Source organism: Python bivittatus, unplaced genomic scaffold, assembly GCF_059951505.1.
Source record: "Python bivittatus isolate LINGU-HERP-01145 unplaced genomic scaffold, Pbiv_v1 ctg000430_np1212, whole genome shotgun sequence".
NCBI classification, from domain to species: domain Eukaryota; kingdom Metazoa; phylum Chordata; class Lepidosauria; order Squamata; family Pythonidae; genus Python; species Python bivittatus.
In genome coordinates this window covers 980,254-1,004,382 of record NW_028277071.1, presented here as the reverse complement: position 1 = coordinate 1,004,382, position 24,129 = coordinate 980,254, and the positions used below count along the sequence as shown (strand labels likewise).

Below are 24,129 nucleotides of genomic sequence, written 5' to 3'. Positions count from 1 at the left end.
GTTTCTATGTGTCAACATCAAAAGCATTAAAGCCAATCTTACCTTACTTCTGATTTCCTGGTTGCTACAGTAAGCTACTTCCACGTTAATTTCCAATCCTTAGAGGAGCTCATTAAAATAATATGCCAACTCTCCCAGCTCCTAATTCTACCCAGCCTTTCTTCAACTCCTTTGACACTAATTGCTTTCAGGTCTCTGAAGTCTCTGCTGGCTAATTAAGCTGTGTTGGTGCAATCAAAGCTCCCCAGGGTCTAATTAGAGCAGTGTTTCTCAACCTCATCAACTTTAAGATGTGTGGACTTCAACTCTCAGAATTCCCCAGCCAACATGCTGGCTGGGGAATTCTGGGAATACAGTAGCTTACTGTAGCAACCAGGAAATCAGAAGTAAGGTAAGATTGGCTTTAATGCTTTTGATGTTGACACATAGAAACTTAATAGCCATCTGCTTGGCACCCCAGCAGTGGGCCTGCTGGGCTTACTGATTGATTGATTCAATTTATGAATAGAAGAGAATCATGATTCAATTTATGTCCTCCCGAGAGTCAAGGAAGGTTCCCTAGAGATCTCTTTTGGATTTAACTTCACAACAGCACCCCTGTGAGAAGTCATCCATGATCATCCATGACTAAGGGTGGATTTGAACCTGGGTCTCCTTAGATCTACTCAAATACCTTAACTAGAAGAGTGTATGAGCTGTGGAATGGGCTGCCACATGAAGTGGCAAGTTTTGCTTCTCATATGGAAACTAGATGATCATTAGTCAGAGATGGTGTAGCGGATCCTACATCAAGTCCCTTCCAACACTACAGTGATTCAGGGATGCTAATTGTGTCCGTTTTCCACAGGGCATTATAATTTCTCTTTTAGTCCCCATCTTCAGCTCCAAAAGTTATCGTATGGATTGTGTTCACATAGTGCCCTTAACTATGTTTATTAAAGACCTACCAGAGGCATTCACAACAATATGCTAAGCTTGGTTAGTGCTAAGCTTGGTTAGCCTTTGGGGGCTTACTATGTTCTGGCAACCCAGCTAGTTTGTGATCCAATGAATTATGCAAAACCAAAAATGGGCTAATTCACTAACTTGGTTAAGGTGTTGATGAGAAACTAGGAGAAGATCTGGAATCTGAGTTCAAGTTAGCCACTTCTGCTACCAAACTTGTCTGAGGCATCCCTCTTTAAGGTCATGATACTGTAACTGCCCAAAGCTTATAGTCAAGGATTTAATATGTGTGTGTGTGTGTATGTGTGTGTGTGTGTGTGTATATATATATACACACACACATACATGCATACACACACACACACATTCATTCATTCATTCATTTATTTATGTATTCGATTTGTATAGCCACCCATCTTAAGAACACAATTCTGGACAGCTCACAACAACAATAAAAACTAGAAAACAATATAAACCAGAAAACCAAAAGCCTGATGCCTCAGCTTCCTTGGATGCATCCAATTGACCATCCATGGGCTTCCACCTCACCCTATCCCAACATCTGGGGGAAAAGCCAGAAATTTATGGCCTTCTAGAAGGCTAAAAGGGTGGGGGGTCTGCTGGATCCAGTGGGAAGGATGTTCCACAGGGCAGGGGCTGCTACAGAAAAGGCATGTTTCCTAGCTTCCTCTAGATGGCAAGACTTAATGGAAGGGACCTGGAGTGTGCCCATTCTATTCAACCTGGTAGGGCAGGCAGATACCCTCAGAGAGAGGTAGTCCTGCAATTAACTTAGCCCCATGCCATGTAGAGCTTTAAAGGTAATAACCAGCACCTTCAATTACCTTCAGAAAGAATCTGGGACCCAATGCAGTTCACTCCACAGTAGTGTAACATTGGCAAACCGAGAGCCACCCAACACTGTGCAGGCTGCTGCATTCTGGACCAGTTCTAACTTCTGGATGGACTTCAAAGGTAGCCCCATGTAGACTGCCTTGCAGTAGTCCAACCAGGAAGTGACCAAGGCAGGAGGGACTGTGAGCAAGGCCTCCCTGTCAAGGAATGGGGGCAATTGGCACCCAAGATGAATCTTATCCCAGCTACAGCTGCCATCTGTTCCATATACATCTCTCTGCTGCCATCTATGGAGCTCTGTGATGTTCAGTGTACCCAACAGCACTCATTTATTTTCTGCAGATACTCAGTTAACAATTCTATGGCCTGGTAGCAAAGGAGTCAGCAAGAAGATTTTGCCAAGGAGAAGGGAGTTGGGCAGTCTTGGAATCTAATTAAATAAATACATTTTAAAAGTGATGACAGCAGCCACTGGGAGCACATTCTACCCCTTTCACATGCGTGTGCAACGTCATGATGTATGGACTGAAAGGGTGGAGCATGCATCATGATGGTGCAATGCTAGTTTTAGCATTTCCCCCTTTGTTCCCCTCTGCCAGGACCCCTTGGCTTCCCTTTCCCTCCCACCCTTTCAGTCCTCTTTCAGTTTCGAGTGGACGGAAGGGACTTAGAAAGGTGAAGAACACTGGAGTGGAATTATGATGCCCAAGGTGCCAAGGGACACATGCGGTGTGACCATCCTGCCTTTCATCTCACAATCCTCTCTTCAGTGCCCTGCAGCCTCCCTTGGATAATGTTGCACAGCTCTGTCCTTGTGGCTTTGCAAAGGTGGAACTTGGTGGTGGAACTTGGAGCCCAATGCGTTTGGATTTGGGTGCCTACACAGTTCATGGTTTCCTGCAAAGAGTACATGACTGATATTCCAACACTGCTTTATGTCAGTACTTCCCACACCCAGGAAATATTCCTGATCACTGCTGGCTGCTGGGGGCAAAGGCTGAAAGAGGATGAATGGAAAATGGAGCAATGTTATTGTTTATGAAGTTATAATAAGCTTGTTCTCTTCTCTCTTGGCCAAAGTCCCCAGGCCCCAAATCCACTGTAATTAATGCAAAAGGTAAATAAAAGGTTACACTGGCCAGAAATTCTTCAAGTTGGATGCAAATGTTATCCGGGCCTCAATGTTGTTTTAAATGTTTTTTTTATTATTATATTGTGGCTGTGATTCTTGTTCACTGCCCACAGTTCATTCTGGTAGATGGGTGGCTATTTAAGACAGACAGACAGACAGACAGACAGACAGATAAACCGAAGTTCCTGTGCATCTAGAGGACATCAAGTTGGATGAAATCTATGGAAAGGTATCAAATCATTGGAATTCCTGGAAGATGGACAAGTTAAAAAGTGCATGATAAAATGGGCTAAGAATTTTGGTTACAATATACAGATGGATCAATGGGAAAGAATGTGGTTAAAAGGACTGAAATTCACATTGTGTTACAATTTAAGAGAGAACTTCTATAAAATGATGTACTGTTGGTATATGTTACCAGAGACATCATCTAAGGTGTACAAGGGTACTTCAAATTGTTGTTGGAAGTGTGAAAAGCATGAAGGGACATTTTCCCATGCATGGTGGACTTGTGAAAAAATATTGGACACAAATACATATGATGATGCACAGAAATTTAAAAATCAACATCGAGGTGAAACCAGATTTTTTTCTATTAGGACTTATGGATAGTCAATTAGAGACTTAAGGATGATTGATTTTATATATGGTAACAGCGAGGTTATTATATGCACAAAAACGGAAGAATATAGAACTATCTACAATGGAGGAATGGACGTGAGGATGGCTGAATTTGCAGAAATGGCTAAACTGATTTGCTTGATTGGACGGGAACAACTACTATTTGGAGACCCTTCATGGAATTTTTGTTGAAAATGGATAAAAAATGAACTGATGATTTCTGGATTTATTGATTAATAAGGGCAGAATAAGGGAAGAAGGGAATCATGTTATATAATTTTGAAGGGGAGAAACCGTTTTAAATATGTTTATCACTGCTATGAAGAAGATTGGATGCTGTTCCCTTAACCATCTTCATGATTTCTTTGTCTATTTTTCTCTCTTTATTGCTTTAACACTTTTTTCTTTTTCTTTTATCTTTTCATTATATTGTTTTGTGTTTATCTTTTTAACTTTGTAAAAAAAAAATCTTCAATAAAACTTATTTTAAAAAATCATTGGGATTCCCCCCTCTCTGTCTTTCTCTCTCTCTCCCCCACAAATAATATAATATCTTCCCATAGATGTCACATAACCACATCCTTTGTTACACCACAACCCAGGATCAGAAAGTCAGAAAAAAGATGAGAAATGGTGATTGCTCAGTTTCATATTTTTGATGCGAGCTGCAGTCAAAGCAAGAAAGTTCAAGCATGGATTCCTGGCTATTTTTCTTCTGTTTTCATTTCAACTGTAAGTTTACTCTCTTGAAAAAAACAATAGGAAAGGAGGAGAAGGGGAACAAGGAATACATGAAGGAGAAGGAGAAGGGATACATGGAGGAGAAGAAGAAGAAGGAAAAGGGATACGTGAAGGAGTAGGAAGAGAGGGAGAGGGGGCAGCCTTGATTATTACTCATACCATTCATACCATAAATTGGATATTCAGATGTTGTATAAATTGTATAGAAAATTTGGTGGGAGTTGGTGCTATGAACCATGCATAAATATAAATGCATAGGATATAAAAATATAAAGGCCAGGAGAAAACTGATTGTTTTATACTATATAATGTACAGCACAGGTCAGCAGATAATTATAACGATTATGGAAAAGGCAGAAAGGAGAATAACCCCTAATTTCTTTATATAGCAGAGACAAAATTTAGTGAGTAAGAAGAAAACCACTTTGCTTGTCCATGAATTTGGGAAAGAGTTCAATTTAAACAGCAGGAAAACAAAACTCAGAAATAACACAGATGAAGTCACTGGAAATATGCGATCTAAAGCTGCTTTTTAATGCAGAAAACTTCAAATTAACTGCTATTTAATAAGAGAATCAGTGGTTGTTGGAAGGGAGGGGGGGGGAAGGAATTGTATAATCAAATGTGTTGCAAGTAACATGTCTTCCAGCATTTGGGAATGTTCAGTGATTTTTTTCTGTCAAAGTAGTGTTTGCTGTGTTCATTAGAGATAAATCTTAACCTTACCTTGAAATTTTGTCTCTCTGCAGTCTGGGTCTCCATATCCCAAGTGACACAGACACCCCTGTATAAGGAAGTCAAGGAAGGAGATTGGGTCACAATCAACTGTAACATCAACACTGTATATAGTTATTTCCATTGGTACCGACAGGTGCCCAGAATGCCACTCTCCTATCTCTTGTCCATAACTTCCAGTCAGAACATCACTGAAAAAGGTCTCACAGCAGAGTACCTGGATAACGGTCAGAGAAGTTGCCTCCACCTTCCAAGCTCTCTGCTTCAAGACTCAGGAACCTACTTTTGTGGTGTGAACCCACAGCAGTTCAGGAAGTCAGAAGCCCACAATTAAAACCTAAGAGATTCTGAAGCTTTCTGTATACCTTTACTAGGTTGCCCCATTCTTTTCAGCTCAATCAATAAGACTGGGAGAAGTGCTGCAAATGAGGACCAGGTGGTCTAGATTATCTGGAACTAACTCCCACATGCAAAGACATGTACACATGGTCATTCAGTTTCAGCACTGCTGTTTGCTTGCAGCAGGAGTCAAGGACAGAGCTCACTCATTATTGATTGCTGTCTCCTGTACCCCTCCTGTGCTAAACCCATTCATTGAATAAGCCATAATGGTTCATTGAATAAGCCATAATGACTGGGTTCACATATTGTGCTTAATCATAAGCTATGCTTTCCAGATCATAGTGGTTGCATTCCCAGATCATGCTAAGCTAAAAGAAAAATACTATAAACTCAATCATTGTCGAATAAAGAAGATATAGTATTAGACATGCTCATAATTAATGCAATTTTTCAATAGATTATCTCTGTTCCAAGAACAGAACCAAACTGAATCAATATTTGGGTCCTCCTCCCCTTCATTCTGTCCACTTTTCCTTCATTTTCAGTTCTAAAGAAAACTCTTTAGAGGCCTTTCCCCACTGCTTAAGTTCTGTTTTCCACCCATCCCAAGTCAACAGAAGGCTGCTCTTGATTGAATTGTAAGTGACCTATATTCACTGATTGAAGCAGTCTGAAAAAAATCAATCAATCAACCAATCAATCGATCAATCATTCATTAACCTACTCCTTCATAACATTTTCTGTCCTCTCTGCTGATCTGTCTCCTGTTTCTGTTGCCTCTGTTCCCGGTCACTTCACTTACCTAACATTCCTCCAAGTGACAAAGGATTTGCATACTCCCATGCTGTTCTTGGATGGTGTCAGAAAAGGAGGAAAATACTACTTAAGGCTTTCTCATTCATGGGCTGTGGATGAGATGAAGGCCACATTATGGGAAGGTGGCAGAACCATGATGTTCCAGGGCATGGTTGAGCCAAGGTTAGGTGTAAGTGGAAAAGGTTTTATACATTCTTTTAACCAAGTCTTGTTTCTTCCCCACTAGATGGCAATAAGCTCTGGAGTCTGGGAAGACAAGTCTAGAGAAGACTTTTCAGTCGGAGCATCCAGTGCACATGAGAAGAATCCTTTGCTCTTGTCTGCAGTGCTGATTTCATAGGAAGGAGGCAACCCAGTCAAGACCATCTGTGTCTTCCAGGATGGTTTGGAGAACTTGTCTAATTCTTATTTGGACTGTTTTCTCTGTGTAAGCAAAGGAAATCCCTGAGAAAACCTTTAAAGGATGAAAGGACTTCTAGATAATACCAACTGTGAGAAATCTGATAAGCTATGCCTTAGGCCTCAACTTTCCTTCTCTCTTGGGACAACTCAAGGCATTTCCCCCCTTCTGGCACCCTCCAGATGCTAAGACTACAACTCCTATCATGGTTGATCATTGGTCATGTTGGATAGAGATGTTGGGGGTTATATTCTAACACAATCCAGATATTACCTCGTAAGGAAGTGCAGATCCCCAAAAATGGGAAAGGCACAAAAAAGGCCACACTACAGGTTGAAGGGGCTGAAGCAATTCCCTTATGACCAAGATTGCAGTATTTGGAACTCTTCTACTACAAAAACAATGAGTAAATATGTATGGAGCAGCCTTCCCAATACGGGCACCTTTGAAAGGGGTGGACATCGACTCCTAGAATTCCTTCACCACCAGGGCAACAGTTGAGGATCCTGGAAGTTAAATCCATTTCTGACACTGATTAGTTTCCCAACCTCAGCAAGGATGGAGAAACACATTATAGGGTATTGAAATGTGGCCATGCCAGTGATGGCTGGAAGGGGAGGAGGAGAGATCTCATCCTTGTCCCTTTATTCTATCTTCTTCAGATTGGAGCAGGTAAGTGTCTGGTAGAAACCAGGACAATGCCAAACATGTGTCGTAGCATTGCAGGGTTAGATGCAAGGACCTCAACTCTCCTGCCCTGTGATTTTGCAGAGCCTACTTTGTAATTTGCTCCACTTGCCACTTCCTTGCAAGCTCTGATGGAGGTGCAGCCTTTCCTCTAGAGCACTGAATAGCAGCTCCTAATCCTCATGAACAAGAGTTGCCATCATCCCTCCATCTTTCAGTCAAGGAAGGAGAATCCATCTGGATGAACTGCGCCTATACGGGAACAAGACAGTCTTCAGTGGTACAAGCAATATCTGGGGGCCAGTCAGAGTCCATGATATTACTAACTACATTGAAGATTGAAACAAAGGATCATTTTGAAATGGGCCTGGACACAATTAAGAAGACCACCTCTTTGATGCATTTGGTTCTTTCGTTTTTTTCTCCTAAATCTTGCCTGCTTCTCTCCACAAGAGGGCAGAAACAACTCGTTTTTCCCCAGAGTTCATCAGATCCTAGTTTGGGGTAGCGGATCCCTTGTTCTTCAGTGCATTTGGTTCTAGCACAACTACCAACAATAATAATTGTAAGATCTGGTGCCACAAGGATGGAGAGCAATATATTCCAGGCAGAGAAATTTGAGCTTGACATTTTGGGATGCTAGGGGAGGAGTTGGGGGGTCTTCTAGATTTCTTCTGCCACAGTCCTATCAAGGGAGTCAGGTAGGATAATAGTTTTCTTGGCAAAGTGGTTTGCCAATGCTTTCTTCACAGGATATTTATTTTACTTTCCAGGAGAGTATAGAACTGAGGGATCTGCTTGTGATCTCCCACCCAGGTAGTCACTAGGCCTGATGCTGATTAGTTTCCCAACCCAGGCAAGGATGGAGAAAGACATTTTGGGGTATTGAAATGTGGCTATGCCAGTGATGGCTGGAAGGGGAGGAGGAGAAGGAGGAGGGAAGATCTCGTCCTTGTCCCCTTATTGCATCTTTTTCAGATTCGAGCAGGCAGCTGTCTGGTAGAAACCAGGACGATGCCAAACATGTGTCGTAGCATTGCAGGGTTAGATGCTAGGACCTAAACTCTCCTGCCCTGTGATTTTTCAGGATTAGGGTTCAGTGATATCAGTGAGGCTGAAATGAAACACAGTGGAGAGATTCCCTTTGGATGCATCCCTGATAGATTTCCCCATTTCTTATGTAATCATCATCACTGTTATCATCTGTGGTGGAAACATTCACATATGTTCTCTACTGTGAATATTTCAAACTATAAAACAGCAAGACCTGTTTTGGTTTGTTTGCTCAAGAATGTTATTTAAGACAAATTTTCTAGTTCTGGGTTTGTGGTACATTCCTCCTTTGATCTATGTGAATCAAACAAAGATCAGTAGGTCTTTGATCCCCGGAAGGCCTGAGCATGAAACCACCCAGAAGACTGTGGCTGGGTTCTCAGTCTGTGGTGTTTCTGCTGATAGAGTTGTCCTGCCTGTTGCTGAGAAAGAAGGATGGGAGATCTGGACTGCAGGATTGTTGCCTTGCTGTTGGCCATCTCCACAGGTATCCTTTTCTTCTTATTCCTTGATTTATTGATGTAAAAAATATTTCTCCATTTTTTTTTTGGAAGCAAGGCCTCCTCAAGGTAGTTTAGGAGCTGTATCTTTTGAAAGCCATAAAATCAAGAAAAGCATCAGCCATAAAATTCATTCATTTAAATGAGGACCAGAATAACTTACTTTTTAAGAGTAGTTTGATAGATGAAGACCAAGTTTCGGATCCCATCCAAAATATCCTGTCATTTGGAACCCCCAGGACTGTCAATGTTGTAAGTGGTTTCTCAGTGATTAACAAGTCTGAATCTGAACTTTCCCCAACAGAAAAATCTCTTAGCTGCATATGATTGTATTTGGATGACCAGTAGTGTAATATGATCCATCTTTGCTTAGAAATATGTCTTCCTAAATTCAGCTGGAGATCCTTAAGAATGTAATTGTAGGATTGCAAACACTGAATGATAATTGCTCCTTTGGAAATTGAAAATGTTGATGATTCAGCTAACTAAACTTGTTGGTGGAGTCTTTCTTTCTTTCTTTCTTTCTTTCTTTCTTTCTTTCTTTCTTTCTTTCTTTCTTTCTTTCTTTCTTTCTTTTTCCCTCCCTCCCTCCTTCCCTCTCCCCCTCCCTCTCCCTCTTCTTTTTTTAATATTCCCATTCCTTTCCAGCTGTATCAGGTCAGACCACCATCACCCAGGAGGACCAATTTCTTTCCATCAAGGAAGGAGAATCCATCTGGATGAACTGCTCCTATACAGGAACACAATATAATCTTCAGTGGTACAAGCAATATCCAGGGGGCCAACCAGAGTTCATGATATTACTGGCGAGTTCAATGACTGAAGAAAAGGATGATTTTGATATGAGTCTGGACACAGCCCAGAAGACCACCTCTTTGTATCTGAAGAACACCCGGCTGAAGGATTCAGCTGTCTATTTCTGTGCATTGGAGCACAGTGGTTCAAATACACATCCTGGCTATTACCAAAGGTGGAGAGCAACTGAGGAGTAGAACTAGAGCTGGCTACTGGTGGCCCTCTGAAAGAAACATCAGGAGATACTCCTCAGTGACAGCATCACAACCAAATATCCACTTTTTTTTCAGCTTATACATTTTCTCCTCTTGTTCCACGTGTTAGTCATCTGGAAATTGCAGCAGAAAGTCCAAGACAAGGAAATAGTCTAAAAGTTCCTAGGAATCAACTGAATGATTCCCTTGCCTTTCTCTTCCAGCTGTCCGATGCCAGGAGGAGATGGATCAGAAGCCTATAGAAGTCAGCAAAGAAGGAGATGATTCCACCATTGCCTGTCGGTTCAAATCCAGCAATATCTATGCTATGCACTGGTACAGGCAATATGCAGGAGAAGCACCTGTTTTTCTCCTAAAGGTTACATCAGTGGAATCCAAGAAAGATGACCGCTTCAGTGCCAATTTTGACAAACAAAAGAAGCAGAGCCACTTCAACATCACAAAGGTGCAGTTGAAAGATGCCGCTATCTACTTCTGCAGCACAGATGGTCACAGCAACACAGAGGCACTTGCTGACTGTACAAAATCTCACCAAGGCTAAGCAACTAGAAGAGAGCAGGACCTGTTTTGGTTTGTTTGCTCAAGAGCGTTAAGACAAAGCTTCTAGGTTCTGGCTTTGTGGTATATTCCTCCTTTCATCTACGTGAATCAAAGCAAAGATCTGGAGATCTTTGATCCCCGGAAGGCCTGAGCATGAAACCACCCAGAAGACTGTGGCTGGGTTCTCAGTCTGTGGTGTTTCTGGTGACACAGTTGTCCTGCCTGTTGCTGAGAAGGAAGGATGGGAGATCTGGGGAGCAGGATAGTTGCCTTGCTTTTGACCATAGTCACAGGTATCATTTTCTTCTTATTCCTTAATTTATTGATGGAAAATATATTTAATTAATTAATTTTTTTTTGGAAGCACGGCCTCCTCAAGGTGGTTTAGGACCTGAATCTTTTGAAAGCGACAAAAAGAAAATCAAGAAAAGCTTCACCTAGAAATGATGCTGTTTAAATAAGAGACTGGAATAGCTTAACCTTTAAGCTTAGTCACTTCAGCTACAGGGAGGTGCAATTGAAAGATGACGTTGCCTACTTCTGCAGCCCAGAAGATGACAGCAACACAGAGGCACTTTCAGACTGTCCAGAAGCCCTCCAAGGCTGAGTCCTTCTCCAAAAGGGAATTGAATTCCAGCTGGGTAATGGGGATGCTGTCAGGACCAGTCCAAGACCAACAGGGAAACAGTCCAAACAAGTTCAGTTCTTTTATTGCTTACACCATATAGACAGAATCTTGCCAGATTAAATCTGTACTGTGCTAATCTAATAGATATACCCTGGGAGATTCTAGAAAGTGGCTATCTTAAGTCTCTCCTCTTCACACAGTCCTGCTCTGGACTGTGTTGCCTCTGCTCTCCCTGCTTTCCCTCCTGCAATGTGCTCCCTCCTTCCTGAGAACCTGGATCTCTACCAAAGCTGACTTTGAAATGTCTCTGCCTTGGGTTGGGGATGAGATGCTTTTCCCCACAAGAGGGCAATAGAACCTACAACAGATTCCAGCCACATTCTCTCAATGGGGACCCTGTAACACTTTTATGTGGCTCATTCCCCTCCCCTTGACTCCGCTGGCTCTCTGAGACTTCCCCTTGATAGGACAGATCCGAAATCTCAAGAAATGTTTGAGTGAGGACTCTGTTCCTTGATGTAGGGCAGGGCTGGTTGATTCCACAGGGGCAACCCCGGAGAGTGATGGCCATGAGCCAATGGATCCTCCTGGTGATGATGCTGATACTCTCTTTTGGTGGTGAGTGGTATATTTCCCCTCCTGTTCCTCCCTATGTTAGTCCCCATGTTAATCACCTGACAATTAAAGCAGAACCTCCAAGAGAAGGAAACTGTCTAAATGTTCCTGGGAAGCAACTGAAGGATTCCCATGCCTTTCTCTTCCAGCTGTCCGATGCCAGGAACAAGTGGATCAGAAGCCTGTAGAAGTCAGCAAAGAAGGAGTGGATTGCACCATCACCTGTAGGTTCGGCTCCAGTACTGTCTATGCTATGTACTGGTACAGGCAATATGCAGGAGAAGCACCTGTTTTTCTCCTAAAGGTTACATCAGTGGAATCCAAGAAACATGACCGCTTCAGTGCCGATTTGGACAAGCAAAAGAAGCAGAGTCACTTCAACATCACAAAGGTGCAGATGAAAGATGCCGCTGTCTACTTCTGCAGCACAGAAGATCACAGCGGCACAGAAGCACTTGCTGCCTGTGCAAAAACCCTCTGAGGCTGAGCAATTCTCTGAAGGTTTCCCTCCTTCCCTCCCTCCCTCCCTCCCTCCCTCCTTTCCCCCTCACTACCTCCCCCCCCAATTTTAAGGTGCCCCCTTTCTGGTAAGCTCTAACACAAAACCTAGACAGTTCAAGCCAGGGGCAACCCTAGTTAATATAGTTAATAGCTAAAAGAGGGGAGGGGCAAGCATGCTGCAGCCCAAAGCGGCCCACAGGAGCCGGGTTCATCCCACCCAGGACCCCATCAACCCTGTTTTCACGGAATGTCCAAAATATTGGCAGAGAGAAAATGCTACTCTAAAACTGCAACAGCTACAGAGGACCTGGAAATGTCTCTGCTTTGGGCTGGGGAAGGGATGAAGGGAATGTCTTGAGGACATGACATAAATATGGTTTTCAGGGCATGTGTGTACAGTGCTCAGGGTGAACGTGAAGATGAGCCTTAGAGCGGCATAATTCTTCCCAATATCCTGGTTAATCTAATTCTTTTTCTCCTAAACCTTGTCTGCTTCTTCCCACAAGAGGGCAGTAGCAACTCGTTTTCCCCCAGAGTTCAACAGATCCTAGTTTGGTTTCGGAGCATTTGGTTCTATTACAACTACCAGCAATAATAATCCTAAGATCTGGTGCCACAAGGATGGAGAGAAATATACTCCAGGCAGAGAAATTTGAGCTTGTCAGTTTGGGATGCTAGGGGAGGAGACGGGGGGTTTACTAAATTTCTTTTCTGACAGTCCTGTCAAGGGAGTAAGGTGGGATAATAGTTAAATCATCAAAGTGATTTGCCAATGCTTTCTTTACATGATATTTATTTTACTTTCCAGGAGACTACAGAAGTGAGGGATCTGCTTGTGGTCTCCCACCCAAGTAGTCCACAGGCCTGATGCTGATTTATTTCTGAACCCCAGCAAGGGTGGAGAAAGACATTTTGGGGTAATGTAATGCAGCCAGACTAGTGATGGCTGGAAGGGGAAGAGGAGGACCAAAGATCCTATCTTTGTTCCTTTATTGCATCTTCTTCAGATTGGAGCAGGCAGGTGTCTGGGGGAAACCAGGATGATGCCAAAATGTGTCATAGCATTGCAGGGTTAGTTGCAAGGACCTCAACTCTCCTGCCCTGTGATTTTGCAGAGCCTGTTTTGGAATTTGCTCCACTTGATGCCTTCTTGCAAGCCCCGATGGAGGTCCAGCCTTTCCTCCAGAGCATTGAATAACAGCTCCCAACCCTCATGAACAAGAATCCTATTGTCATTCCCATCATCCCCAGAACATGCCTACAGTGACTTGGCAGATGGGCCTTGTAATCTCTCACTTATGGAACCCCCCAGTTTTGGATAAGCTGCGTGGCTGGAATGCCTGGAAGAAACCGAGAATCATTGCCTGTGAGTTTTAAAATTCTAAGTTCTGGTAGGAAGAGAAATCAAATGGCCCAAGGGACACTTTTGTCAGAAGACCCTTTCCTTGATAGAGACCAGTGAGGCTGAAATGAAACAGACTCTTGGATTCCCATTGGATGCACCCCTGATAGGTTTCCTCATTTCTTATTTAATCATTATCACTACTCTCATGAGTGGTGCAACTATTCACATATATTCTGAACCATGAATTTTTCAAATTAGAAGACAGCAGAACCTGTTTTGGCTTGTTTGCTCCAGAGTGTTATTTAAGACAAAGCTTCTACATTCTGGGTTTGTGGTAGTTCCTCCTTTGATCTAGGTGGATCAAAGCAAAGTTGAGCAGGTCTTTGATCCCCGGAAGTCCTGAGCATGAAACCACCCAGAAGACTGTGGCTGGGTTCTCAGTTTGTGGTGTTTCTGGTGACAGAGTTGTCCTGCCTGTTGCCGAGAAAGAAGGATGGGCGATCTTGGGAGCAGCATTGTCGCCTTGCTCTTGACCATAGTCCCAGGTATCCTCCTCTTCCTACTCCTTCATTTACTGATGGAAAAAATGTTTAGTTTAGTTTTTGTTTTTTTTTTGAAGCAAGGCCTCCTAAGGATCTTTTGGAGTTGCATCTCTCAAAAGCCATAAAAAGAAAATCAAGAAAAGATCACCCCAAAAATTCATTTGTTTAAATAAGGACTAGAATAGCTTACCTTTTAAGAGTAGTTTTATGGATAAAAACCAAGTTTGCGAACCCATCCAAAATATCCTGTCATTTGGAACCACCAAGACTGTCAATGTTGCAAGCGGTTTCTCAGTGATTAACAAATCTGAATCTTAACTTTGCATGACAGAAAAATCTCTTTCCTGCATTACTTTTTGGATGACCAGTAGTGTAGTCCGATCCATCCATCCATCCATCCGAGATACTTAAGAATGTAACTGTCGGATAGCAAACACTAAATGATAATTGGTCCGTTGGAAATTGAAAATTTTGATTGTTCAGCTAAATAAATTGTTGTTGGAGCCTGCCTGCCTGCCTGCCTGCCTGCCTGCCTGCCTGCCTTCCTTCCTTCCTTCCTTCCTTCCTTCCTTCCTTCCTTCCTTCCTTCCTTCCTTCCTTCCTCCCTCCCTCCCTCCCTCCCTCCCTCCCTTCCTTCCTCCCTTCTTCCTTCTTCCTTCTTCCTTTCTTCTTTTTCCTTCCCTCTCCCTCTCACTCAACATCTAATTTTTTAATATTCCCATTCCTTTCCAGTTGTATCAGGTCAGGCCACTGTCACCCAAGAGGACCAATTTCTTTCCATCAAGGAAGGAGAATCCATCCGGATGAACTGCTCCTATACGGAAACAGGATACAGTCTTCAGTGGTACAGGCAATATCCAGGGGGCCAGCCAGAGTTCATGATCTTACTGACAAGCTCAATGACTCAAGAAAAGGATGATTTTAAAATGAGTCTGGACACAGCCCAGAAGACCACCTCTTTGTATCTGAAGAACACCCGGCTGAATGATTCAGCTGTCTATTTCTGTGCATGGAGCACAGTGGTACAAAGACACATCCTGGCTGTCACCAAAGGTGGAGAGCAACCCAGGAGGAGAACTGGAGCCATCTACTGGTGACCCTCTGAAAGAAAGATCAGGAGAAACTCCTCAGCCACAGCATCACAATCAAAGATCAGCTGACATTTCAGCTTTTACATTTTCTCCGCTTCTTGCTGGACATGTTAGTGATCTGCAAGTTTGCACAGAAAGTCCAAGACTTGGGTACTGTCCAAAAGATCCTGGGAATGAACTGAATGATTCCTATGATTTTGTCTTCTAGGTGTCCAATGGCAGCAGAAAGGGGACCAGAAACCTCTAGAAGTCAGCAATGAATGATCTGATTCCACTATCGCCTGTCAGTTCAATTCCAGCACTGTCTGTGCCATTCACTGCTGCAGGCAACATGCAGGAGAAGGACCAATGTTTCTCCTAATAGTTACATCGATGGAATCCCAGAAACTGCACTGCACTGAAGGAAGAAGAAGAAGAAGCAGAGTCACTTCAGCATCACAAAAGTGCAGTTGAAAGATGCCATTGCCTATTTCTGCAGCCCAGATGTTCACAGCAACACAGAGGCACTTTTGGACTGTCCAGAAACCCTCCAAGGCTGACTCCTTCTCCAAAAAGGAAAGAATCCCAGTTGCATAATGGGGATGCTGTCAGCCGCAGACCCAGACCAAGAGAGAAACAGTCCACCAAGTTCAGTTTTTTATTGCTTACACCTATAGATGGAATGTTGCCTGACTAAATCTGTACTACGTTAACCCTATAGATACACCTGGGAGATTTTAGGGACTGGCTACCTTCAGTCTCTTCTTCTTCCCACACTCCTGCTCTGGACTGTGTTGCCTCTGGGCTCCCCCCTTTCCCTCCTGCATTGTGCTCCCTCCTTCCTGAGAACATGGATCTGTATACTGCATTCCATCCCAGATGCAGAGTTGGAGCAGCTGACCCAAAGCAAGCTACAGTTGGGCAAAAGCTGCATTGATATCAGATGAAAAATGAAAAAAAAAGAAGCTTCCAATGTTCGAGGTGTTGCAAGGGGGAAGAAAATGGGAAATACCCGAGATGGACATTCCCACCACTTGCCAGGCACAACTACTTTGAATTCGCTGTGGATGAAAATCTTCAATACCTCCTCATTTGCCAAAACAAAATTTGGGCATGGGGTGGCCTACAAATAGAGGGCTTGGCAACTGTTGGGGGGTGAGGATGGTATTTTGGGAAGAGGACAGTCACATCAGGCAGGGTGGGATGCAAAATGGGGGAGTCGTGTGATATATTGGTAGGGCTGGGATTGTCTATTTTTTCTTTATCTTTTGGAGTGCGTGCAGGAATGCAACATGCCACCTTGTCCACAGTCCCGATGCCTCAGAGGCCCCCTCAAGATGACCAACCCACATAGGTTCTCTTCTGGCACAGCAGTCTCTGATGCAACCTTATGTTCTACAGTAACCTATGGATTGTCCTCCACTGGGTCATGTCTATGCTGTTTTTGTACATGGCTTAGAGTTTTCTGAAAGCGAGGAGATTTATAACTCTTCTAAAGGAATCAGCCCAGGCATCTTACAGCTGTCTGTTCAGTTTCACTGCCCCTAGGCAATTTCACCGCCTCAGGCAGCGGAAAAGAGAAAGCCAGACACACCCCACATTAATTGCCAACAGGAGGCTGCGATTAGCTCAGGGCAGGAGCGGATATCACAGCTGGCTTCCCTCAAGCGCTCCAGGCAAAGCAAACCGCAGCACAGCGATCAGCGCGAGAGTAAGAACTTCTGGCTTAGCCTGCAGAAGAAAAGCCCAACGAACGCAACAACCCCATAGACGAAGGACAGCAATCAAGGGGGACAAGGAAATGGGCTGAATCTGCCATTTGGGCGAGGGGGAGAATAGGGCGGGCAATCAGTAACCCAGGCAACGGGGAGAAGCGCGGGAACAGGGAACCTATCCAACGCTTTGTAATCTGTGCCAAGCCAACCCTGGCTTTGTTTGTATCTACCCGCACTACACCCGAGTAAACATTTTTGGCTGAACCTGTGTTTTGCGAGGGTTTGATTCGGCGCTGAATGTGGAAACTCTTACAAGAGCATGGGTCAACAAAAGACAGGTGATGTTCCCCAAACCTCTAACGTAACTTGCTTCTGTTGATTCCTGCTCAAGGTGAGTTGGGCTACCGCTTAATTCTCCACTACCATGCTAGAGCTAAGCCACATGAGAACGATGGACTCTGCAGATCGCGATTAGCAATGCCTAAAAATTGATCTACACATCCCAAGGGAAATTGTTTTAAATGCTATGCTCCTGTTAAACCATCCTGGGCATTGTAAGTCAAGAAGTTTGTGGAGTATATTCTGTGGGGGATGTTGGACAGCACTCTTCCCCAGAAGACGATTGATGGATGCTCAGTTTTAGAAAAGTGGAACCATTGAGCAGGTAGTGATTTCCTAAAAGTAACATTACCTTCTTCTTGAATTGGACTCTGTGTGACATAGACGAGATTTCCCTTCTCCCAGGAGGTTTGTTAAAATCCTCCAGTTAAACCTACAGCCCCCAAATTTCCACGTAGTTGCATCCACATGGGGATGACCCTGCTTTGGGTTGTAGATTGTCCAAAATTATTTGGTGCTCCCACTCTCTGAAGGAGTTACGCTGTCAGTAGTTCTTCCAAACTACATAACTGTTGCTAGGTTTTCTCGCTAGATGGCACTCATTTTGTTTTTACTCATAGCAGACAAATGCTTCACTTACAGCTGAAAATTTTTTCTCCTGACTTGGTTAACCACAAGGACTTTTCTTTTATCATTAGGCCGAGAAAGCAAAGAGCAGCATTGAGAGTAGAGAAAGTGACTCAATTTGGGGAAGAAGAACCTTCACGGCTGCCTTTCCTATTTCTCCTGGGAGGACGAGACACCAGGCAAAGCATTAATACCCAAAGAATGTTCCCCAGAACCTGGAAGGCTCAGTGGAGGACACTTCTCATTGGATTATTTATCCTGTGTAAGTGAAGGTGTTCCAGGAATTATTATGAGGTTGATAGTCTGGCTTTCTTTTGTACAAGTCTTCCGTACCTAAGGGAGGCCAGGAACTCACCATCTCCTGGTTTCTGGTCCAGCAACTTTACAGCTAGACTGAACTGTCTCTCTTCAAAAGAACACTAGGGCTGTTCCCAACCTTAGAAAAGGAAAGCTTGGGAGAGTTCTCTGTGCCCTGTGTTTTTGCCATGGTTTCATAGGTTCTCCCCCCCCTGCCCATGGTCAGCATGTGGGAATGGAGCATCTTTCTCTGAAACCATCCTTCCCTTTCTTTCCTTCTCAGTCTGCGGCTCGGATGCCCAAGTCACCCAAACACCTCAAGACCTGGAAGCTCAAGAAGGAGGTCCTTTCTCTCTGAAGTGCAGCTACTCTACCCAATATAGTTACTACTTTTGGTACCACCAGATACCTGGAGCACGGCCACTGCTAATCCTATCTATAAGTTCCCAAGGCAACATCTCCAAGAATGGCTTCATGGCAGATTATCTGCCAAATGGGAAAGAAAGCAACCTGTTTCGCCCTAGAGCTCAGCTTCAGGACGTAGGAGACTACTTCTGTGCTGTGGAGGCACAGTGCTGCAGGAGGTGGGGATCTCGCAACCGAAACCTCAGTTCTTCTGAAGTTTCGTGGGTGACTGTATTGTGTGTGCTTCTCTGGAGGACACATTCCTCTGGTCTGGTTGGCGGAGATCAAAGCAGGCTGAGAAGAAGCATCAAGCTGGGTGAGAACAATCTTCTGAAAAGCTGTAGATGGAAAAGCTGGTGTCCATCAGCTGTAGAGATGACTGACAACTTGTCCGGCTTTAGGAAGGAAATAGGACCAGAAAGGCTGGTCCTCCAATCTGTCCTACAGGACAAGTACTAAATTATATCCTAAACCTTTTATTAGGCCATTGTATAAGCCAGGTGATAGTCAGGCATCCATGAGACCTGCAAAATGAAACATTCTTATTTTAAGAAATTATTTCTTTTTCAATGCCCCAAATCCCTTTGTATTTTGATGTTTCATAAGCCACGAGGGGCATGTTTGTAGAGAGTGGGTGGCTGATCTCACAGTCCTAAGGACCCTGTCCACTTTCTCAGTTGCAACAGGTTGAAACTGCTCCCAGGTAACCGGGCAAGACTCCACCCTGGTCATCTCCCTCAGACCTACAGCAAAGGCAGCGTCCAAGACTGAATGAATCCAAGAGATTTTATCCTGCAGATGCTAAGCAAATTCCACTGCAGAACCCTGCAAAAGGTTGCCTGGGCCCCCTGTACCCAAGAGGGTCTTTATCACCTCAAAGGGGCTGGAGGGTGGCAAGCTCTGGATGCAATAAGGTCGGGGAGTGCTGTCGCTTCACCGCCCTTAATGCCACTTGGTAGACCTTAATAGCAGCTCTGACCTGTGTTCTGTCCAGTTCGTCATTAGACGTTCACCAGCGATGCTCTAGTCTTCTCTCATTTCCTCTTCCTCAACCCCTCTGTAAACCACAGGGAATGATGGGATCCACAGGAGGGGAGAGGGTCCATGTGCACAATCCAATCCAAGGCCAGAGCCGCCCTTCGATTCCAGGCAGCAACCACGGCTTCGGATGGGCTGTGCAGCGCACCATTAGGAACAGCCCCCAGCTCCCTCTGGAACCCCTCCAGGTCCATCAGTCCTCCTCTGAGCCACGTAGGTTCTTGCTATTGGGAACACTAAACCTGCATTTAAAAACACAGGTCTAGCGCACCTTCAAAGGGACCTGTGTGAGACATTTCAAGCACTTTGGGAAATGCTAGCCAGGCATTACACAGGCAGACATCTCTGTGGGGACCCCTGTCTCCTGCTACCCAAGCCAATGGGGTCATGGAGGGCACAGGGCATTTAATAGAGGGGAGGGGTACGCATGCAACAGCCCTAAGTGGCTAAAGGGGCTGTGCCCATCCCACCCCAGACCCCATCATCAACCCCATTGAGAACGAACGACCACAACGTTGTAGGAAGAAGACAGAAGGCACTCTTTTAAAACTGCAACAGCTAAAGATGATTTTCAAGTATTTCCAGTATGGGCTGAGGAAGAGATGGCAATGCCATGAGGACATAAAAATGGTTTTCAGGGCAAGCTTGCACTGTGCTCAGCAGGACATGACGATGACCCTTACAGTCACCCGATTCTTCCCAAAGCTCATCCTGGTAGGAAAAGTTGGGGATTACAGGCCAAGTTTGATTAATGTGTTTTTTTCCACCTAATTCTCTTTCCTTTTCCCCACAAGAGGGCAGAAGAACCTACATCCAGATTCCAGCCACATTCTTTCAGTGGGGCCCCTGTAACACTTTTATGTGGCTCTTTCCCCTCCCCTTGACTCCGCTGGCTCTCTGAGACTTCCCCTTGATAGGACAGATCCGAAATCTCAAGAAATGTTTGAGTGAGGACTCTGTTCCTTGATGTAGGGCAGGGCTGGTTGATTCCACAGGGGCAACCCCGGAGAGTGATGGCCATGAGCCAATGGATCCTCCTGGTGATGATGCTGATACTCTCTTTTGGTGGTGAGTGGTATATTTCCCCTCCTGTTCCTCCCTATGTTAGTCCCCATGTTAATCACCTGACAATTAAAGCAGAACCTCCAAGAGAAGGAAACTGTCTAAATGTTCCTGGGAAGCAACTGAATGATTCCCATGCCTTTCTCTTCCAGCTGTCCGATGCCAGGAACAAGTGGATCAGAAGCCTGTAGAAGTCAGCAAAGAAGGAGTGGATTGTACCATCGCCTGTCAGTTCAGCTCCAGTACTGTCTATGCTATGTACTGGTACAGGCAATATGCAGGAGAAGCACCTGTTTTTCTCCTAAAGGTTACATCAGTGGAATCCAAGAAAGATGACCGCTTCAGTGCCGATTTGGACAAGCAAAAGAAGCAGAGTCACTTCAACATCACAAAGGTGCAGTTGAAAGATGCCGCTGTCTACTTCTGCAGCACAGATGGTCACAGCAACAGAGAGGCACTTGCTGACAGTACAAAATCTCACCAAGGCTAAGCAATTCTCTGAAGGTTACCCTCCCTCCCTCCCTCCCTCATTTCTAAGCTGCCACCTTTCTGGTAAACTCTAACACACAAAAACAATATAATTCAAGCCAGGGGCAAACCTCGTGAATATACTTAATAGCTACTAAAGCAGAGGGGCAAGCATGCTGCAGCCCAAAGTGATCCACAGGAGCTGGGCCCATCCCACTCAGGATCCCCTCATCAACCCTGTTTTCAAGGAATATCCAAAATGTTGGAGGAAGCAGAAAGAAAACCCTACTTTAAAACTTGAACAGCTACAGAGGACCTTCAAATGTCTCTGCTTTGGGCTGGGGATGAGATGAAGGCACTGTCTTGAGGAGATGACATAAACATGGGTTTCAGGGCATGTGTGTGTGGTGCTCAGGGTGAACGTGAAGATGAGCATTAGAGCCACATAATTCTTCCCAATGTACCCCCAATTAAATTAATCTAATTCTTTTTCTCCTACACCTTGCCTGCTTTCTTCCAGAAGAGGTCAGTAGCAACTCAGTTTTCCCCAGAGTTCAAGAGATCCTAATTTGGGGTAGTGGATCCCCTCTTCTTCAGAGCATTTGGTTCTAGCAGAACCACCAGCAATGATAATCCTAAGATCTGGTGCCACAAGGCTGGAGAGCAACATATGTAGAGACGTTTGAGCTTGGCATTTTGGGATGGTAAGGGAGGAGATGGGTGTGTGTGTGTGTGTGTGTGTCTTCTTGATTTCTTTCCTGGCAGTCCCTAACCCTAACCCTGGCAGTCCTGTCAAGGGAGTAAGGTGGGGTAATAATTAAATCATCAAAGTGATTTGCCAATGCTTTCTTCAGAGGACATTTATTTTACTTCCTAGGAGAGTATAGAAGTGAGAGATCTGCTTGTGGTCTCCACCCAAGTAGTCTCCAGGCCTGATGCTGATTTATTTCCCAACCCCAGCAAGGGTGGAGAAAGAGGTTTGGGGGTATTGTAATGCAGCCAGACTAGTGATGGCTGGAAGGGGAAGAGGAGGAGGGAAGATCCTGTCTTTGTCCCCTTATTGCATCTTCTTCAGATTGGAGCAGGCAGGTGTCTGGGGGAAACCAGGATGATGCCAAACCTGTGTCGTAGCATTGCAAGGTTAGATGCAAGGACTGCAACTCTCCTGCCCTGTGATTTTGCAGGGGCTATTTTGGAATTTGCTCCACTTGATGCCTTCTTGCAAGCCCCGATGGAGGTGCGGCCTTTCCTCCAGAGCATTGAATAACAGCTCCCAACCCTTTTGAAGAAGAATCCTATTGTCATTCCCATCATCCCCAGAACATGCCTACAGTGACTTGGCAGATTGGCCTTGTAATCTCTCGCTTATGGAAGCTCCCAGTTTGGAATCAGCTGCATGATTGGAATGCCAGAAAGAAACCAAGAATCCTTGCCCATGATTTTCTAAATTCCATTTTGTGGTAGAAAGAGAAATCAAATGGTCTAAGGGACGCTTTTGTCAGAAGACCCTTTCCTTGATAGAGACCAGTGAGGCTGAAATGAAACAGACTCTTGGATTCCCGTTGGATGCACCCCTGATAGGTTTCCTCATTTCTTATTTAATCATGATCACTACTCTCATGAGTGGTGCAACAATTCACATATGTGCTTTACCATGAATTTTTCTAATTAGAAGACAGCAGAACCTGTTTTGGCTTGTTTGCTCCAGAGTGTTATTTAAGACAAAGCTGCTACATTCTGGTTTGGGGTAGTTCCTCCTTTGGTCTACGTGGATCAAAGCAAAGATTAGCAGGTCTTTGATCCCAGGAAGGCCTGAGCATGAAACCACCCAGAAGACTGTGGCTGAGTTCTCAGTCTGTGGTGTTTCTGGTGACAGAGTTGTCCTGCCTGTTGCCGAGAAAGAAGGATGGGAGATCTGGAGAGTGGCATTGTCGCCTTGCTTTTGACCATAGTCACAGGTATCCTTTTTTTCTTACTCCTTCATTTACTGATGGAAGAAATGTTTTAGTCTGTTATTTTTTATTGAATCAAGACCACCTCATGGAGGTTTAGGAGATGAATTTCTCAAAAGGCATAAAACGAAAATCAAGAAAAGATCACCCAGAAAATTCATTTGTTTAAATAAGGATTGGAATAGCTTACCTTTTAAAAGTAGTTTGGAGGATAAAGACGAGATTTGGGATCCTACTGTGATTTAGGACCACCAAGCCAGTATATGTTGCAAGCAGTTTCTCAGTGATTAACAAGTCTGAATCTTAAATTTGCTTTACCGAAAAATCTGTCAGCTGCACATGATCCATCTTTACTTAGATATAAGTCTCCCTAAATTCATCCGGAGATGCTTAAGAATGTAAGTGTGGGATTGCAAACACTGAATGATAATTGTTCCTTTGGAAATTCAAAATTCTAAAGGTACAGCAAAGTAAACTTGTTGGTTCAGTCTCCCTCCCTCCCTCCCTCTGTCTCTCTCTCTTGTCTTCTTTTTAAATATTCCCATTCCTTTCCAGCTGTATCAGGTCAGGCCACTGTCATCCAGAAGGACCAATTTCTTTCCATCAAGGAAGGAGAATCCATCCGGATGAACTGCTCCTATACGGAAACAGGATACAGTCTTCAGTGGTACAGGCAATATCCAGGGGGCCAGCCAGAGTTCATGGTCTTACTGACAAGCTCAATGACTCAAGAAAAGGATGATTTTAAAATGAGTCTGGACACAGCCCAGAAGACTACCTCTTTGTATCTGAAGAACACCCGGCTGAACGATTCAGCTGTCTATTTCTGTGCATGGAGCACAGTGGTACAAAGGTACATCCTGGCTGTCACCAAAGGTGGAGAGCAACCCAGGAGGAGAACTGGAGCCATCTACTGGTGACCCTCTGAAAGAAAGATCAGGAGAAACTCCTCAGCCACAGCATCACAATCAAAGATCAGCTGACATTACAGCTTTTACATTTTCTCCGCTTCTTGCTGGACATGTTAGTGATCTGCAAGTTTGCACAGAAAGTCGAAGACTTGGGTACTGTCCAAAAGATCCTGGGAATGAACTGAATGATTCCTATGATTTTGTCTTCTAGGTGTCCAATGGCAGCAGAAATGGGAC

The 24,129-nt window shown here is 44.3% G+C and overlaps 3 gene segments (V, D, J or C); all 3 read left to right on the top strand.

Moving 5' to 3' along the window:
* Positions 1-13,959: 13,959 nt before the first annotated feature.
* Positions 13,960-15,105, top strand: LOC112542063 (T cell receptor alpha variable 17-like). The segment is given in 2 exon segments: positions 13,960-14,011; positions 14,741-15,105. Coding segments are annotated over 2 exon segments (417 nt in total).
* Positions 15,106-20,430: 5,325 nt separating this feature from the next.
* Positions 20,431-21,051, top strand: LOC112542062 (T cell receptor alpha variable 30-like). The segment is given in 2 exon segments: positions 20,431-20,567; positions 20,714-21,051. Coding segments are annotated over 2 exon segments (393 nt in total).
* A 1,884-nt stretch (positions 21,052-22,935) lies between these two features.
* LOC112542061 (T cell receptor alpha variable 17-like) lies at positions 22,936-23,901 on the top strand. The segment is given in 2 exon segments: positions 22,936-22,987; positions 23,537-23,901. Coding segments are annotated over 2 exon segments (417 nt in total).
* Positions 23,902-24,129: the final 228 nt, after the last annotated feature.